General features: G+C 42.0%; 1 protein-coding gene across 11 annotated transcripts in view; it reads right to left on the reverse strand.

The window, feature by feature from the left end:
* Positions 1-19,883, reverse strand: part of shank2b (SH3 and multiple ankyrin repeat domains 2b) — a 1,108,014-nt gene that overhangs the window by 593,324 nt on the left and 494,807 nt on the right. For all 11 annotated transcript variants that reach the window (XM_068046566.1, XM_068046567.1, XM_068046565.1 and 8 more), the window contains one exon: positions 6,146-6,303. In XM_068046566.1, coding sequence (XP_067902667.1) covers positions 6,146-6,303 — 158 coding nt within the window. The remainder of the gene's footprint in view (positions 1-6,145; positions 6,304-19,883) is intronic.

Genomic DNA, 19,883 nt, shown 5'->3' on the forward strand with positions numbered 1-19,883 from the left:
AATCAGTGCCTGCAGCTAATGTGGCATGTGTTCGCTCCTCTAACTTTGTCATTTAATTACAATGAGCCTAATTTCTATTTGAACAATGCCATCAGGAACAGCCAAAGCAGAACACCATTTGACTTTCACTGTCACTTCTCACTCCCGGTGGGTTTCCTATTGCTGTGTGACAAACCAATGCCGCTTTTATTCTGAGAGAAATTACTGCCCAGTTTAAAGCCAACACTACTCCAATCAACAAGGATGGCGGGGGAAAGTTGGAGGTGGGGGACGGGGAAGGAAGAGGGGGGATAATCAGTGCTACAATGCTTATACCTAACAATACTTCATTCATAGGCTATTTATAAAATCTTTGATATTGGTGCAATCATTATTCAAAACTAAATGATCTACATTTAACTACAGTTTCAGGTTTTATTTGCAGTTTTATAAAGGGAATGCCTCTGACAAGGTATATACAATTGTCTCAAACATCAAAGAGAGCCAAAACTCATGAACATGAACTTGAACAGAGGATAGATCTCAGCAGCTTGTTCTACTACCTAATTTCTTGTGGTCATTTTATAAAAGTCTTCTTGTTGGATCTTTCCCATTAGACATCAGTAAAGGTATATGGGCAGATTTCAGTGTACGATCTATACCTGCTATAGATCCACGCACATCTATTTGAAGCAACATGTTCATTACCATACACAAGTAGCAATGATCTCTTCGGTAAATATACTTACAAGTTAAAATGCCTTTGTTGCAGGCATATGAACGATTGCAAAGAGTAGATCACAAAGAACACTGACTGAGCTGCAATGTGAAAGCCAACAACTGAATACTGAGGTTTCATTCCCCCTGAAGTATAGGCAAATTACAAAACTGATATGCAACTTTGAACATTTAATGCAAGGCACACTCTTGGTTTCATTGAGTTGATCAAAGGGAGCTGAAAAGCAGACTCATTCACAGGCCGATCAATTGTCAGCAATGTCAGACATTCTATTATTAACATTTCAAGAAACGGTTAACACATAAGCTTTGAAAGGATAATATTAAAATGGACAGATGCTGAACATGTTTGTGCAACATTCCTCTGACCCCTATCTTAGCAGATCCATTAACCTATTTAAATTAAAGTACGTTGTAAGAGAGAACAGAGGAGTTTTGTATGAACTTGTTAAGTATTTGACATTTATATTGGCAAAGGTCATTTCTGAGCAATAGAATGAATCTAGGGATGTGTTACAAGGGGTGCAGAGTTCAGATTATCTCATAAAGCTGTAAGAGTGAAGGTCAAGTGGTTTATAAATGTCAAGTGAGTTCTAAGATCAGTGTATATCTTAGAATCATATTCCTAGAAGGGGACATGAAAAAGTCTTGGCGGGTAGGATTAAGGAAAATCCCAAGGCGTTCTACCCTTATGTGAGGAACAAGAGGATGGCCAGAGTGAGGGTAGTGCCGATCAGGGATAGTGGAGGGAACTTGTGCCTGGAGTCGGAGGAGGTAGGGGAGGTCCTAAATGAATACTTTGCTTCAGTATTCACTAGTGAGAGGGACCTGGTCGTTTGTGAGGACAGCGTGGAACAGGCTGATATGCTCGAACAGGTTGAGGTGAAGAGGGAGGATGTGCTGGAAATTTTGAATGATATGAGGACAGATAAGTCCCCGAGGCCAGACGGGATATACCCAAGGATATTACGGGAAGCGAGGGAAGAGATTGCTGCGCCTTTGGCGATGATCTTTGCGTCTTCACTGTCTACTGGAGTAGTACCAGATGATTGGAGGGTGGCAAATGTTGTTCCCTTGTTCAAGAAAGGGAATAGGGATAACCCTGGGAATTATAGACCAGTCAGTCTTACGTCGGTAGTGGGCAAATTATTGGAGAGGATTCTGAGAGACAGGATTTATGATTATTTGGAAAAGCATGGTTTGATTAGAGATAGTCAGCATGGCTTTGTGAGGGGCAGGTCATGCCTCAAGCCTTATTGAATTCTTTGAGGATGTGACAAAACACATTGATGAAGGAGGAGCAGCGGATGTGGTGTATATGGATTTTAGCAAGGCGTTTGATAAGGTTCCCCATGGTAGGCTCATTCAGAAAGTAAGGAGGCATGGGATTCAGGGAAAGTTGGCTGTCTGAATACAAAATTGGCTGGCCCATAGAAGACAGAGGGTGGTAGTAGATGGAAAGTATTCAGCCTGGAGCTCGGTGACCAGTGGTGTTCCACAAGGATCTGTTCTGGGACCTCTGCTCTTTGTGATTTTTATAAATGACTTGGATGAGGAAGTGGAAGGCTGGGTTAGCAAGTTTGCCGATGACACGAAGGTTGCTGGAGTTGTGGATAGTGTGGAGGGCTGTTGTAGGTTGCAACGGGACATTGACAGGATGCAGAGCTGGGCTGAGAAGTGGCAGATGGAGTTCAACCTGGAAAAGTGTGAAGTGATTCATTTTGGAAGGTCGAATTTGAATGCGGAATACAGGCTTAAAGACAGGATTCTTGGTAGTGTGGAGGAACAGAGGGATCTTGGGGTCCATGTCCATAGATCGCTCAAAGTTGCCACCCAAGTTGATAGGGTTGTTAAGAAGGCGTATGGTGTGTTGGCTTTCATTAACAGGGGGATTGAGTTTAAGAGCTGCGAGGTTATGCTGCAGCTCTATAAAGCCCTGGTTAGACCACACTTGGAATATTGTGTTCAGTTCTGGTCGCCTCATTATAGGAAGGATGTGGAAGCTTTAGAGAGGGTGCAGAGGAGATTTACCAGGATGCTGCCTGGACTGGAGGGCATGTCCTACGAAGAAGGATTGAGGGAGCTAGGGCTTTTCTCATTGGAGCGAAGAAGGATGAGAGGTGACTTGATAGAGGGGTACAAGATGATGAGGCATAGATAGAGTGGATAGCCAGAGACTTTTTCCCAGGGTGGAAAGGGCTATCACCAGGGGGCATAATTTTAAGGTGATTGGAGGAAGGTTTCGGGGAGATGTCAGAGGTAGGTTCTTTACACAGAGAGTGGTGGGTGCGTGGAATGCGCTGCCAGCGGTGGTAGTAGAAGCAGATACATTAGGGGCAATTAAGCGACTCTTAGATAGGTACATGGATGATAGTAGAATGAAGGGTAGGTAGTTAGTTTGATCTTAGAGTAGGTTAAAGGTTCGGCACAACATCATGGGCCGATGGGCCTGTACTGTGCTGTACTGTTCTATGTTCTATGTTCCTAGTTGCTTTATCATGGGATCACAGAATCATCATGGAATGATGCAGCACAGGAGGAGTCTATTCAGTCCATCATGCTTGTATCAGCTTGTTGGTAGAGAAATCCAATTAGGTCCACTCCCCTGCTCTTCCCCATAGCCCTGTAATTTTTTTACCCTTCAAGTATTTATCCAATTCACTTTTTAATGTTACTACTGAATCTGCTTCCATCACCCTTTCAGGCAGTGCATTCCAGATTACAAGAAGCCTTTGTGTAAAAAAAAAGTTTCCTCTGACTCCTTTGGCAATTATCTTCAATTTGTGTCCTCTGGTTACTAACCCTTCTGCCACTGGAAACAATTTCTCCTGAGTTACTTTATCAAAATCATTCATGATTTTGAACACCTCTATCAAATCTCCTCTTTCTCTGCACAAAACAGAACAACGCCAGCTTCTCCAATCGCTCCACATGAGTGAAGTCCCTCATCCATGTAAACCGTTTTAGTAAATCTCTTCTGCACCCTTTCCAAGGCATCTTGGCATTCTTCCTCAAATATGGTGCCCAGAATTGAACACAATACTCTTGCTGAGTATTTTAAAAAGGTTTAGCATAACTTTGGGAAGGACATCTAAGGTTTTTCTGAGATGAAAATATTTAGGAGCAAATATCATTGAGGCCCTAATGGACAAGAAGAAAGGGAAAAGAAGTGGGAATAAGACAAAAGGCACATTTGTAATGTGGTGATGGGTTCAATATTGATATTCAGTATCCATTTTATTGATATGTAATATGCACTCTCTTAGTTATGGAGTTGGGAAAGAGAGGTATCATTGAGTGAGCTTCTGGACTTGCTGCTAGTACACTACAGCCAATCATCTGACCGCCTCAGTGTGAGACCAGCCATTCTATTAGATCACAGCTGATCTGTACCTCAACTCTATTTACCAACCTTGGCTCAACATCGCTTGACACCTTTACTCAACAAAACTGGTGCCTTGGCCAAAATCCCTCTGTCAACTAAAACATTAAAAACAATTGATCTGGCTATTTGTTCATTTCCTGTTTGTGGAATCTTGCTGTGTACAAATTGGCTGCCATGTTTGCTGACATAACAACTGAAGAAATCCTTTCCTGTCAGGCATTTTGGGACCCTCATCAGGATGTACCAACGCACTAGGTACATTTGCTGGTCTGCCCTGTTTGAATTTTGAGAGTCTGGAGGTTCTCACTGCTGTAGCCTTGCAGGTGGATACATGCTAACCAGAACACCAGGATCTATTAGTATCAGGAGATTGACAAACAATGTAAATTAATGGACATCAAGTTGGGTTGCGCCCCCGATACAGAGGACTGATTTTTTTTTGTTTTACAACAGCAGAGCAGCCCCCTGTTTTAAAAGGATGTGGTCTAAATCAGAGAAGCTCTGGAGAAACCTCCACTCCCAATAGCAGATGGATGCCCGATGTTCTGGCCACTGTGGAGTAGGCAGGTAACTGGCTGCTGACCCCATGAAAAGTAGGCACCCTCATTCTAACCTTCCCAAGCTCTGGTAGAATCCATGCTGGTAGTTATGAAGGAATTTTGGGTCCGTCATACTTTGTTCCAAAGACTCCCCCCTACCATACCAACCCACCCCCACCCCGGCCAAAACACCACCACCTTGTGCAGTCAATTGTCTCCCAGAGACATTCCTGAATTTCCTGGCAAAGCTTAAGTTTAGAACAACTGCCAGGGAAAAAATACTTAATGAGTGACAAACTTTTCGAATAATCTATGAAGTCAGGTAATAAAGGTAATAATATTGGAGCCAATGGGAGTTAATATGTACTGGAGGGGTGATTTATCCCTGTCATGTCCTGTGTTCTAAAAGATGGTATCCAGCAAGCAGTAGCTCAGAAGCAGAGAAACACCACAATACTGTGATCCACTGCTTGAAATAACGTGATGCCATGTGATTCACACAAGGAGTATTTGTCCCTTTTATCTTGCAGCCCATATTCCCTGTAAATGAGTGCACTTTTGTATTTGGACTTGAAAGCGTCAACTAAGCATTGAAATGTGCCATTGGAGAACCCCATTTAGAGGGTGCTTGATGGTGAATTGGCCTATGGTGTAGACCTACCTCCAACCTGTATTTACTTTGAGTGAGGAACTCACTCAGAGGGACCAAATATACCTTATAGAAAAGATGATTTAAATTAGCTTCGGGGGACTGGAAAGAAGGCCTCAGTGTTCTTGCCATTTTTAGCACTTTTTAATACATTTCCCTAATCCTGGATAGATAGAAATAGGAGTAGGCCAGTCAACCCATTGAACCTATTCTACTATTCAATTAGATCATGGTTGATCTGTACCTCAACTCCATTTTTCCCTTTAACTTAGATACCCTTGCTGACAAAAATCTATCAATCTAAGACTTGATAGCTACAATTGTTCCAGTATCCACCACCTTTCGGAGAAGAGAATTCCAGATTTCTATTATCTTTTGTGTAAATAAGTTCTTCCTGATTTCCCTCCTAAATAGCCTGGCTCTATTTTGAAGACCACGTCCTCTTGATAGTGAGCCTAAAATAATTATTATAGCACATGGACAAAAATAAATGAGTGTTTTGACAAAATGTGGTAGAGTCACATGTTTTTATGTCCTTGATCGAGACTGAGATAATTTATATCTTTGTGGAATTTAAGACATTTGTTTGGAATTAAGACAGCAATTGTAACAACAACAATATTTATATAATTTATTGTATTTATATAAGTGCCTTTAACATAGTAAAATGACTCAAGGCATTTCAGTGACGTTATCAAACAAAATTTGACATCAAACCATATAATGAGATATTAGGGCAGATGGCCAACAGTTTGGTCAAAGAGGCAGGACACACAATAGCTAGTGATTTATACACAAGTGAAATATGTATTCTAGATCTTAGGGTCATTCTGCAAGAAGGAAACGAGTACTAACCTTTCACCCGATCTCCTTTGTGGAGAGGAATCTCCCCATCTCCTTGAGGCTGATAGGACTTCAGCACAATAAATTGCCTTCCAGGAACTGCACTGTAAAGCTTGCGCTTTGATCCCTGGTTTTCCAATCCAAAGACTGTCTCTTTAATAACAGCAGGACTGTAAACAAACACAAATAATAGCAACAGCGTAAACAATTCTGCAGGGCAAGAAGTAACTATGGTTAAATTCTCGCAGTCAAATGCATTGCTAAGAAACTTTGGATTTCTAGGTCTCTCTCGTAAAGGAATGTATTTATTTTATGAAAAGGAAGATTGAAACTGAACCTACATAGCAACTGTGAGTGGGTTGAAAACTAGTGCCGCTATTTTAAGACTCAGCAATGCAGTTGGTGCTGAAACTGCAGGCAACCAACCTACATTTTTTTTGAAAACTAGGCCAAAATCAATGTGCTTTCTCCTTGAGAGGCAATGAAATGCTTGAGGACAGGGAGTTCCACATCAGACACCTTCAGATTTCATGTCCTCAGCATGCTAATTTTAGCATCCTATTTCATGAATGTGTGTTAAACTGCAGCCTGGATTATTTTGGTGCAATTGTTAACCTGCTTTAAATAAGCACACTTCATCTATCACCATGAAGGGAACCTACTCGTGGCCTTCTTCTCAAAAATCTGGGGAAAGGTTCTGATTCCGGCAGAATTACTTAGCTGCAGTGAAACAAGGGTTTTCACTAACAGTCAACATGGCTGAGTTGATTGAATTCTTATCGCTGCATCAACTGATTGCGGGTTCAAACTCCGTTGCAAAGACTTGCCACTCCAATGAAATAACAAGAGATTTTGCTGCATTGTTGGTGATGTTGTCTGGACGAGATGTTAAACCAGGCCCTATAAGATGGATTAGGAGCACATTAAAGATCCCATGATACAACGCAAAAAAGAGGTGTGTTCTCCAAGTCTCCTGACTAACATTCCTCCCTCAAACACTAAGAAAAGCCGGCTAACTTGTTATTTTTCAGTGCTGTTTGTGGGATCTTGCTGTGTTCCAAATGACTACTGTGTTTGCCTCAAAACCAGTCACTACAGCACAAAAACAAATTCATTGGGTGAAATGATTTTTTTAGAAACATGACCGCCTGCTATATAAATGCAAATCCATTTTCCTAAGATTTCTATGTTAATTTCAGCATCCAGAACCTATGGGCAATGCTCTTATAATAGTTACTAATACTCAGGGGTCATTCTAACTCTAGGCAATAGTGTACAATGGGTGATATTGAATTGACCCTTCATTATACACCCCACCCGACTGTCCCTTCCACCGACTTCCATGGAAAACAATATCAGGGTGAGGTGATGGGGAGGTGGTGTATCAGAAGCAGTTTGTTGTGGGAAAAATGTAACCACTCTTGAGTCCACGGGATTAAAGCAAATTAAGGGTTTATTCAAGCATATGCAAGGGAGAAGCTTCTGGTAACCCAAAGAGCTTCTCAGTGATTCAGAGTTTGCAGTACACATCTAGAGAATACAATAGGCATTACTCATTTGTTCACACTACTCTGACACATTCCAGGTCCACAACTGGATCAATAAACTGGACTGTATTGCCCCACAAACATCATCCCATTATCTCCTCCCCAAACCTTGAAGCTGCCAGTTCCCAAGGTTTATTACATCCTGTCTTGTCTTCCCCCTTATCTCTTTGATTAGTGAAGCAAGGACAGCATGTTTACACAGGCTGTGGAGACAATTAGGTACTGAGTTGTACAATCCCAGAATAATGGTCAAGTATCCCATCATTCAATGGGTCCCTCACAACTACAGTGTTTCTTCTAAGCTTATTAATGCATTCGAATGCTAAATCTACTAATGTTGTCCATTTGGTCCCACTTCAGGTTAATTTGGCATCGCTCATTAAAATTACCCCGAGCAGTACAGTGTAACCTCTTCTGTTGCAGTGATATGGATTCTACTCTGTAGTGGCACTAAAGTAATGGTACAACTTGTAGTTTTGGTTAGTCCAGCTAGGAGAGATTACAGAGTCTTTGGTAAGGTTTAACACTAACTAGTTTATTACATATTACAGAACTATATACAGCTTTACACAAGTATGTCTAACTCCACTGATGCCATGCTGCCTCTCCTTCAAATCTTTCTCTCATGTGATCTCTTACATTATCATAGTGGGAGGTATTACTCACACTGTCCCAAACATTAATCCTTTCAAACCATTATATTACATCTCCCCTCAAGTCTTTGTCCATATATTTTTTTGTACATTAATTTTTATTTTTACTTTTACATATACCCCATCGCCCCCAAGTCTCTGACATCACAGATTCAATCTGTCAGAAGGCTTCACACCTCTCCTTGATCACGTTGTTGTGAGACTCGGAAGATCAGTAGTCTTTCTCTGAACTCTTGTTTCTTGACTTGGATGGCTTTCATTGAGGTTTGTAGTATCCTGCTTTCTGAATTTCTGGTTCAACATCTGGTTCATCTAAATGTATCACTGATTGACATCTTTGATGAATTGAAATAAGATTTCTCCTGTTGCTTCTTATAGTACCTTCTGGAGTATATACTAAATAAGATGGCCATTGATTATCATCTCTCTGGACAGTTACGCCTTCTCTGCCTTGATCTCGTACCCATACCTTGCCTCCTTCCATCAGCTTGGGTAGGTTCCTTGTACGATATCTCCTGTTACAGTTATAATCTTGTTTTTGATAAAACTTTTCACTGTCTTGAATCTCTGATAATCCCTGACCTCTAGCCCTGAAAGTAATTTTTTGGGTAGGATGGAAAGTTATGCTCTAAGCTTCCTTCCCATCACAAGAACACAAGAAATAGGAGCAGGAGTAGACCATATGGCTCATTGAACCTGCTCCGCCATTCAATACGAACATGGCTGATCTTGGGTTTCAATTCCACTTTCCTGCCTTCTCCCCAAATCCCTAGATTCCCTGCGAGACCAAAAGTCTATAAATTCTAGCCTTAAATGTATTCAATTATGCAGCATCCACAACCCTCTGGGGTAGAGAATTCCTAAGAGTCACAACCCTTTGAATGAAGTGATTTCTCTTCGTCTCAGTCCTGAATGATCGGCTCCTTATCCTAAGACTGTACCCTGCACAGATTTGATGGTGCTGATCCCCATTGCAATGGAGTAGATCTGTAGTTTAGGAATGCTGTTTGGAAATCTTCATTCTTCTTTAACAGTGCTTTGATAGATCTGACTCCTCTTTCAGCTTCACCATTAGATTGAGGATATCTAGAGGAACTTGTAAGACGTACCAATGCACAGTTTTCCGCAAAGTGCCTAAAGTAGTCATTTGCAAATTCTGGACCATTATTGGACACAATCTGGTCAGGAATGCCATGTGTTGTAAAGATCTCCGATAAAGCTTGAATGACTGTTTCTGTAGTCATGATGTACATACGCTTGACTTCAATTCACCTGGAAAAATAATCAATAACAATCAGGTAGTATTTTCCATTAAACATGAACAGATCCATCCCCAGGCATTTCCACAGTCTGGTTGGAAATTGGGTTGAGATAAGTATTTCCCTCTGATCTGGTCTGTGCACTGCGCATACCTGGCAAGCAGAAATGATTTCTTCTATATCTCTCGAAATTCAGGCAGGGGGATGGGAACCAAATGAGGAGGTCAGTGGACAGTAAGGAGGTAGTAACTAAAGCCTGTAAGGAACTAGATAATGAAGTCAGCGTGACTAAGGGAAAGAGTAGACAGGGAGCAGATGATGAACGCAAAGGGACTGGTGGTCTGAGGTGCATTTGTTTTAATGCAAGAAGTGTAGTAGGTAAGGCAGATGAACTTAGGGCTTGGATTAGTACCTGGGAGTATGATGTTATTGCTATGACTGAGACTTGGTTGAGGGAAGGGCATGATTGGCAACTAAATATCCCAGGATATCGATGCTTCAGGCGGGATAGAGAGGGAGGTAAAAGGGATGGAGGAGTTGCATTACTGGTCAAAGAGGATATCACAGCTGTGCTGAAGGAGGGCAGTATGGAGGACTCAAGCAGTGAGGCAATATGGGCAGAACTCAGAAATAGGAAGGGTGCGGTAACAATGTTGGGGCTGTACTACAGGCCTCCCAACAGCGAGCGTGAGATAGAGGTACAAATATGTAAACAGATTATGGAAAGATGTAGGAGCAACAGGGTGGTGGTGATAGGAGATTTTAATTTGCCCAACATTGACTGGGATTCACTTAGTGTTAGAGGTCTAGATGGAGCAGAATTTGAAAGGAGCATCCAGGAGGGTTTTCTAGAGCAGTATGTAAATAGTCCAACTCGGGAAGGGGCCATACTGGACCTGGTGTTGGGGAATGAGCCCGGCCAGGTGGTTGAAGTTTCAGTAGGGGACTACTTTGGGAATAGTGATCACAATTCCGTAAGTTTTAGAATACTCATGGACAAAGACGAGAGTGGTCCTAAAGGAAGAGTGCTAAATTGGGGGAAGGCCAACTATACCAAAATTCGGCAGGAGCTGGGGAATGTAGATTGGGAGCAGCTGTTTGAAGGTAAATCCACATTTGATATGTGGGAGGCTTTTAAAGAGAGGTTGATTAGTGTGCAGGAGAGACATGTTCCTGTGAAAATGAGGGATAGAAATGGCAAGATTAGGGAACCATGGATGACAGGTGAAATTGTGAGACTAGCTAAGAGGAAAAAGGAAGCATACATAAGGTCTAGGCGTCTGAAGAAAGACGAAGCTTTGGAAGAATAACGGGAATGTAGGACCAATCTGAAACGAGGAATTAAGAGGGCTAAAAGGGGTCATGAAATATCTTTAGCAAACAGGGTTAAGGAAAATCCCAAAGCCTTTTATTCATATATAAGGAGCAAGAGGGTAACTAGAGAAAGGATTGGCCCACTGAAGGACAAAGGAGGAAAGTTATGCGTGGAGTCAGAGAAAATGGGTGAGATTCTAAACGAGTACTTTGCATCGGTATTCACCGAGGAGAGGGACATGACGGATGTTGAGGTTAGTGACAGATGTTTGATTACTCTAGGTCAAGTCGGCATAAGGAGGGAGGAAGTGATGGGTATTCTAAAAGGCATTAAGGTGGACAAGTCCCCAGGTCCGGATGGGATCTATCCCAGGTTGCTGAGGGAAGCGAGAGAGGAAATAGCTGGGGCCTTAACAGATATCTTTGCAGCATCCTTAAACACGGGTGAGGTCCCGGAGGACTGGAGAATTGCTAATGTTGTCCCCTTGTTTAAGAAGGGTAGCAGGGATAATCCAGGTAATTATAGACCGGTGAGCCTGACGTCAGTGGTAGGGAAGCTGCTGGAGAAGATACTGAGGGATAGGATCTATTCCCATTTGGAAGAAAATGGGCTTATCAGTGATAGGCAACATGGTTTTGTGCAGGGAAGGTCATGTCTTACCAACTTAATAGAATTCTTTGAGGAAGTGACAAAGTTGATTGATGAGGGAAGGGCTGTAGATGTCATATACATGGACTTCAGTAAGGCGTTTGATAAGGTTCCCCATGGTAGGCTGATGGAGAAAGTGAAGTCGCATGGGGTCCACGGTGTACTAGCTAGATGGATAAAGAACTGGCTGGGCAACAGGAGACAGAGAGTAGCAGTGGAAGGGAGTTTCTCAAAATGGAGACGTGTGACCAGTGGTGTTCCACAGGGATCCGTGCTGGGACCACTGTTGTTTGTGATATACATAAATGATTTGGAGGAAAGTATAGGTGGTCTGATTAGCAAGTTTGCAGACGACACTAAGATTGGTGGAGTAGCAGATAGTGAAGGGGACTGTCAGAGAATACAGCAGAATATAGATAGATTGGAGAGCTGGGCAGAGAAATGGCAGATGGAGTTCAATCAGGGCAAATGCGAGGTGATGCATTTTAGAAGATCCAATTCAAGAGTGAACTATACAGTAAATGGAAAAGTCCTGGGGAAAATTGATGTCCAGAGAGATTTGGGTGTTCAGGTCCATTGTTCCCTGAAGGTGGCAACGCAGGTCAATAGAGTGGTCAAGAAGGCATACGGCATGCTTTCCTTCATCGGACGGGGTATTGAGTACAAGGGTTGGCAGGTCATGTTACAGTTGTATAAGACTTTGGTTCGGCCACATTTGGAATACTGCGTGCAGTTCTGGTCGCCACATTACCAAAAGGATGTAGATGCTTTGGAGAGGGTGCAGAGGAGGTTCACCAGGATGTTGCCTGGTATGGAGGGCGCTAGCTATGAAGAGAGGTTGAGTAGATTAGGATTATTTTCATTAGAAAGACAGAGGTTGAGGGGGGACTTGATTGAGGTGTACAAAATCATGAGAGGTATAGGCAGGGTGGATAGCAAGAAGCTTTTTCCCCCAGAGTGGGGGATTCAATTACTAGGGGTTACAAGTTCAAAGTGAGGGGGGAAAAGTTTAGAGGGGATATGCGTGGAAAGTTCTTTACGCAGAGGGTGGTGGGTGCCTGGAACGCGTTGCCAGCGGAGGTGGTAGACACGGGCACGATAGCGTCTTTTAAGATGTATCTAGACAGATACATGAATGGGCAGGAAGCAAAGAGATACAGACCCTTAGAAAATAGGCGACATGTTTAGATAGAGGATCTGGATCGGCGCAGGCTTGGAGGGCCGAAGGGCCTGTTCCTGTGCTGTAATTTTCTTTGTTCTTTGTTCTTTGTATTCCCGGCCACCACACAAACGGCGAAGCCCATGCTCTGCATTTCATCCACAATAGTAAAGTGCTTTCCATACTCAAAGAAGATTTTGATCACCGTATCACTGGGACACTGCTGTGGCCAACCTTGCATACTATATTGGCGGATACGGATGCATTCCCCATCTTGCGTCTGAGCATGACAAATTTCTTGGAGCTTTTTTGAGCTTGCTGGCCGTTGTAATGCAGTGAACTGATAATATGACTCAATCTCATTAATGAAGTTAACATCCTGTTGTGTAGGATGGACAGTAGCTCTGAACAATGCATCTGCTATGGTTTGCAGCTTGTCCTGCACTTATACCGTTCCATACGTGAATCACATTAGCCTCAACTGGAGTCTCTGGATTCTCAGAGGCATTCTAGTGAGTTCTTTCTCACCAAGTAAGGAAACTCGGGGTTTGTGGTCTGCCTCTTCTGACTGGTGTTGGACTTGTTTCATTAGTGGCTGTTGTATCTTCCGTGGCATGAAAAGACATACAGGTTTAGCATTTTTTTGCAAAGAATTACTATATTCGGTCTTAAATCTTCCTAGAGCAATAAGACTTTCAGAAATCCTTTTTTGAAGTGAATCCTGGATTCTTGCTGCGTAACTTCTTCCACTTTCCTGATAAAGCTAAGGTCTTTACAAGATCTTTTACTTAAAAGAGAAAAATCTTGATTCTGTAGAACATACAGTGTTTCCAATATCTGCTTTCCCTTGTACTGGAGTGTTGCCTGTAACTTTCCCTTGACTTTCAGTTCAATCCCTCCTGGACATTGTCTGATAAAACTGTTACACTTGCTTCAGTGTCTAGTTTAGAGTTGGTGATTTGTCCATTGACATACATATCTACAGTCCAGAATGCACGATTAGGGTCATTGATCTCACCAAGGAAGCTGTCTGGTTTCTCTTCTGATGGAGATTGTTCAACTTCATGAATAACTCTATGAATGAAGACTTTTCCTTTAGAACCTGTGAAAGTAGAGGTTTTACTTTGGCACATCATCCCAAAATGGTCAACTTTTGTGCACTGAAAGCATTCTGCTTTGTTTGCAGGACACTGTTTGCACCGATGGATCTTTTTGGAGCCACAGCACTGGTAGAGTTTCACAGCATCTTGCACTTTCCTTCCCAAGTGTACCTTCTTTTCTGGTGCTTCTTTTACAGTCCTGTGCGTAAGGAACTGTATGATTGCTGGAGGTTTCCTGAACCAAGGTTTTTCTTCACCCCTCAGGATTGCTCTGTTCTGCTTAGAGACCTCTACTTGTATTGTTTTGTCGAGGGACAATAAATCTGATAGGGCAATATCATCAGCAATATCCACTACAATGCGGTCTCTTACTAATTCTGCTTTTAGGTTTCCATATTCGCATCCTTCAACTGGTCCATAAAGTTCATTAATAAAAGTATCTATCGGTTCACCTGGTTGCCCCTTCTAGAATCTTGCTGAAATAATTATCAAAGGCTTTTAAGACTTCTTCAAATTCATCTGATGCTTCATTAATGCCTTGTCTTGTAATAACATCGTCTGCTATTGTTCCTATGGAATAAAGTAATGTGTTGACTTGTTCTGCTTCAGACCTGCTGTCTAACTTTGAAGCAGTTCTGTACCTCAAAAATATTTTTCTCCGAAGTGACCAGCTTTGAGTTTGATTTGGTCTTTCCTAGTGTCCAAACCTCTCTGGTAGTGTAAATTTAATATCCATGGCTTTTCTAAACTTTTAGGTTGCTTTCTTTCTATTTTAAATTTTCCTTCTCATACTGCAAGTTTTCCCGCACTTTTCTGGTGTTTTCCCCAGGTTTTCAGCCTTGCGGTTGCCTTGTGGGGCCTGAGGCGCCGACCTCAGATCCGTTCTTGTTAAGGATTTTTGGGTTTTCCCAGTGTTTCCTGCATAGTGCACTGTCAGAAACAATTTTGTGCCCTATATTAAGGGTTGCTCACCAAATCCCCAACCGTTGCTAGGTCTCTGACTCGAAGACTGCAATCGCTGGACCAGGATTTTTTTCACAGACCACCGCCTCTGTGGTGCAGCCTGAATGCCTCTGCAAGCCAACTCCTGGCTGTCCATTTCGTCTACAGAACAGCTCTGCAGCTTTTCACAGCCTCTTTTCGAGTTCTGCAGTTTTGGCACCACTTTTTTTTTCAGGTCAGTCTTCTTCAAAGAATTTTTTCTGAATGTTCTGGGTATTGTATGAAAAGAACCATCGCTGTTCACCATATAGTATGTTTGGCTAGTCTAGCTCGGAGAGATTACGGAGTCTTTGGTAAGTTTTAACAATAACTAGTTTATTACGTATTCGAGAACTATATACAACTTGATACAAATATGTCTAACTCCACTGATGCCATGCTGCCTCTCCTTCAAGTCTCTGTCTCTCTCTCAAGTGATCTCTTACATCATCATAGTGGAAGGTATTACTTACACTGTCCCAAACTATAATCCTTTCACATCTTCATACTACATAACTCTGGACTGAGTTGCCAACCCGATGCCAGATCGGAGTGCCATCAAACACTTTGGGAAAGAGGTTCCCTCATGCTAATTCATCTTAGACATCATGGGGGCAAAGTTCTACTTCAACGATGCTGTAAACAACAGCAGCTGATTGTTCGCCCAGTTATACATCCCGCCTCGATTTGCCTTTCCATTGACAAAGTTGAATTTTATCCCCCATATGGCTTGCAATTGTAGTCAAGACAAGTTTAAGAAGTACACTTGGGGTCTTACAGGAACTCCTGAGCACTTTGGCAAATTAATTGCGAGCTGTAGCTTAGTGGATAGCACTCTCACCTCTAAACCAAATAGTGGTGGGTTTAAGTCTCACTCCAGAGACTTGAGCACAAAATCTGGGCTAACAATCCAGTGCAGTACTGAGGCAGTGTTATACTATCAAAGGTACAGTCTTCCAGATATGTCTTTAAACTAAGGCCTTGCCTGCTCTCTCAGGTGGATGTATAATTTAACAAGTACTACTCGAAGGAAGAGCAGTGAAAATCTCCCTGGCCAGTATTTATTCTTCAACAAACATTAAAAACAGATGATCTGGTCAGTATCACTTCTGTTTGTGGGATCATTCAGTGCACAGATTGGCTGTTGCGTCTCCTACATTACAATCGTGACCGCCTATCAGAAAGTACTTTATTTAGCTGTAGGGTGCTTTGGGAAGAGGTCCTGAAAGACAGAATATAATCACAAGTTATTTCTCTCGATTAATCAGCCAGGAGTTCTCTCCTGACACGGAGTGTCAGAATTTCATATTCCATAACTGCAGCCTAAGCAACTGCCGTTCGCCCCTTAATCAAGCATCATCCAATTAAAAGTAATTTACTCTTATTTGGTGGCATCATCGAAAACAGGAATGGCCAATGATGACTGAACTGGAAGCAGATGAATTAATCTGTACAAAGGGGGATGACAATGTAAAGATTGCTTTAGAGCAGGTCAAATGCATTAAGCATAATGGTTGCAGCATAAATAGGTAATGGTGTTGTTACACTGTACCTAGCAGTGCAGTGAAGCACACACAGCAAATGAGTAGGCGTGAGAGCAGGAAGCTGAAGATAAACTACTGCCATAGATACAATAGAAAGGTTGCGAGCAGACGTAATCACCTGGTCATCAGCATCTGACCGCCATCAATTGCTTTACTTGACTAGTACTAATAAGTCAACTCTTTTTGGCTGCGACAAGTCAAAGATGGCCTGCTATAGTAGAAGCAAGTTTTACACTTGTAGGAGTTAAACCACTGCTGATGCAAAGCAAAAATAGAGCAAGACCATTTCGCACAGTCAGCTATGTTTGCAGTAAAACCAGACCACATTAGAAACTTCACCTGGCAACTTCAATGCCAGCGTGCTGAAAATTTCTGCTCGACTTCATTGCTAAAAAGTCAGTTCAAAAACATCTGCCAATATATTGCTCTTAATATAACTGACCAACCAATAAAATTTGTTCACAAATATTTCTACTTTGCCTAGAACCATTGCCGTTTACAGGCCATTCGGCCCATTGAGGCTGGGTCTTTGCTATAGCAAGCCAAATTAATTTCAATGGCCCACTCTCTCCCCATAATCTTGCATCCTTCTCTACTTTAAATATTTGTCAAGCTTTCCCTTACAAGAAGCAAAAGTCTGTACCTCAGCCCTGTGGCACGGCAATGCATGCTCTAAAACCCCCTGTATAAAGGAATTTCCCCGAATGTTTCTCCTCACTCCCTCAATGATAATTCAAAATTGGCCCCCCGTTATTGACTCTCCCTATATACTCTACCAAAACTACTTGCCCTTTAAACTTCTTGGGACTGAAGAAGTTGTTCACGCTCTGAAAAAACTGAATGAGCCAGACACTAGTAAATCTCAACTATGTCTGGGAATCTCTCTGTCTCATGAACAGCATCAAAGTCTATTTTTCTTCCACTTGCTGCCTTAATATTCATTGTTTCCACACCAAACATCTGACTTAGTAACAGATTGTACACAATTAATGAAAATCTGGAAACAGGAAGGAGGGAATACGATATGCATTAACTACATCTGTCATCGAAACTTTGTAAGAAAACTTAACTTAAATTCTGAGGACAGTGTGGTACATTTCCAGTATACACCTTTCTAATGCCATTGGTTACATTACTGATCAGTCAAAGGGTAAATTTACAAATCGCACAAACTTATTTAGGAGCCCTTCTCAAAGGATCCATGAGATGGAAATTCTGAGCTATATAGTATTCTGATCCGATCTTTGACCATTCGGAGTATGGGAATGGGTGAATTTCCCCAATAATGTTGTTTTAAATGCTCACAAATGAGCCCCAACAATTAGCGACACAACTGTATCTTTTTTTATATCTCAATTAGTGGAGTTTTGTGTCATCTGCAATGTTATCTGATGAACTGTTTATACCACATGCTACATTTTCCTAATACAGAAAAACAATGCTCTTCCTTGGACCAAAGGGTATTTAGTTCATTGAGGAATCATTTCTGCCAGCGGTTCAGACTTGAAGAGTGAAGCAGAGCTTCTTCATTCTATCAGGTCTGCATTTACTGGCTTCTTGTGCTCACCGAACTCACAACAACAACTTGCATTTATATAACACTTTTCATTTACTAAAATGTCCAAAGGCACTTCACAGGAACATGATCAAACAGAATCTGACACTGAGCCACATAAAGAGATACTCAGACAGGTGACACTCATGTCCAACAGTTATGGAATTGCACACACTTATTTTTTTTTAAACTTGTTTTTCCAATGTGGAAAATGCTGGCAAGGCCACTTTTAATGCCTGTTGCCGGATGCCCTGAGATGGTGATGGTTGTCCTCCCATGCTTACGTTAGATAGAGAATTCTAAGTTAGTGAGCCAATGACGATAAATATATGTCCAAGTCAAGGTGTTTTACAACTGGTAGGGGAACTTGTGGGCTGTGGTGTCCCAAGACATTGCTGCGCCTGTCCTTCTCAACAGTACAGGTTGCAGCAGAGGGTGATGTTGACTTTGGTGAGTTGCTACAGTTCATCCTGGAGCCATAGTGCCCGATGGTGGATAGGTGGATACTGAATCAAGTGGCCTGGGGCCTGATCAAGTAACGCACCCTTGTAATGAGACTCACATCTTATGGTTGTGCGCTTATCTCTTCCTACAGCCTCTCATCCCTGATGTGGTGCTCAGTCTGTTGCTGGTGTAAAAATGGGTGCGTTTAAATTTTGTTCCATTCATTGCTCTCGACCTACCAGTGACATTCTGAATGGAGCATGTTTAAAAGGTAGTGGCAAGTGCAGAGCAGTAGTGCAATCACTGAGTCATCCTAAAGATCACTCTTTTATTTATATTTCACCAGTTACCGTCTAGTTAAGGACAACTCATTAGTAATGTTATTACCCATTCACATGCTGGATAGTACAAAGAAATGATGTTACAATTAATGCAATTGTCTGTCAGCTTGGATCAGTGGCAGCACTCTTGCTTCTGAATCACATGAACACAAGAACACGAGAAATAGGAGCAGGAGTAGACCATATGGCCCATCGAGCCTGCTCTGCCACTCAATATGATCATGGCGTCAATTCCACTTTCCTGCCTGCTCCCCATATCCTTTGATTCCCTGCAAGACCAAAAATCTATCTATCCCAGCCTTAAATGAATTCAATGATGGAGCATCCACAACCTGTGGAATTCTGTGGAATTTACTACCACAGAAAGCAGTTGAGGCCAAAACATTTTATGTTTTCAAGAAGGATTTAGATATAGCTCTTGGGGCCAAAAGGTATCAAAGGATATGGGGCGAAAGCTGGAACAGGTTACTGAGTTCGATGATCAGCCATGATCATAATGAATGGCGGAGCAGGCTAGAAGGGCCGAATGGCCTACTCCTGCTCCTATTGCCTATGTTTCTATGTTTCTATCTTGTTGCCCACTCACTTAACATGTCTATATCTCTTTGCAGCCTCTCTATGCCCTCCCCGCAGCTTACCTTTCCACTGAGCTTTATATCATCAGCAAACTTAGATACATTACTCTCTGTCTCTTCATCCAAGTCATTAATATAGAGTGTAAATAGCTGAGACCCCAGCACTGATCCTTGCAGCAACCCATTATTCACTGCCTGACAACTTGAAAATGCCCCATTTATGCCCAGTCTTTGCTTCCTGTCTGTTAACCAATCCTCTATCCATGCTAATATATTACCCCCAACACCATGAGCTCTTATCTTGCCTATTACTCTTTTATGTGTCACCTTATCGAATGCCTTTTGAATATCCAGGTATACTACATCTACTGGTTCCCCTTTATCTATCCTACTAGTTACATCCTCAAAAAACTCTAATAAAGTTGTCAAACAGGATTTCCCTTTAGTAAAACCATGCTGACTTGTTCTAATCATACTATGCTTTTCCAAGTGCAATGTTAAGACTTCTTTAACAATAGTTTCCGGCATCTTCCCAATGACTGATGTCAGGCTAACTGGCCTGTAAGTTCCCCGTTTTCTCTCTACCTCCTTTCTTGAAAAGAAGTGTTACATTTGCCAATTTACAATCT

The sequence above is a fragment of the Heterodontus francisci genome, chromosome 14 (assembly GCF_036365525.1).
Source record: "Heterodontus francisci isolate sHetFra1 chromosome 14, sHetFra1.hap1, whole genome shotgun sequence".
Lineage (NCBI taxonomy): Eukaryota > Metazoa > Chordata > Chondrichthyes > Heterodontiformes > Heterodontidae > Heterodontus > Heterodontus francisci.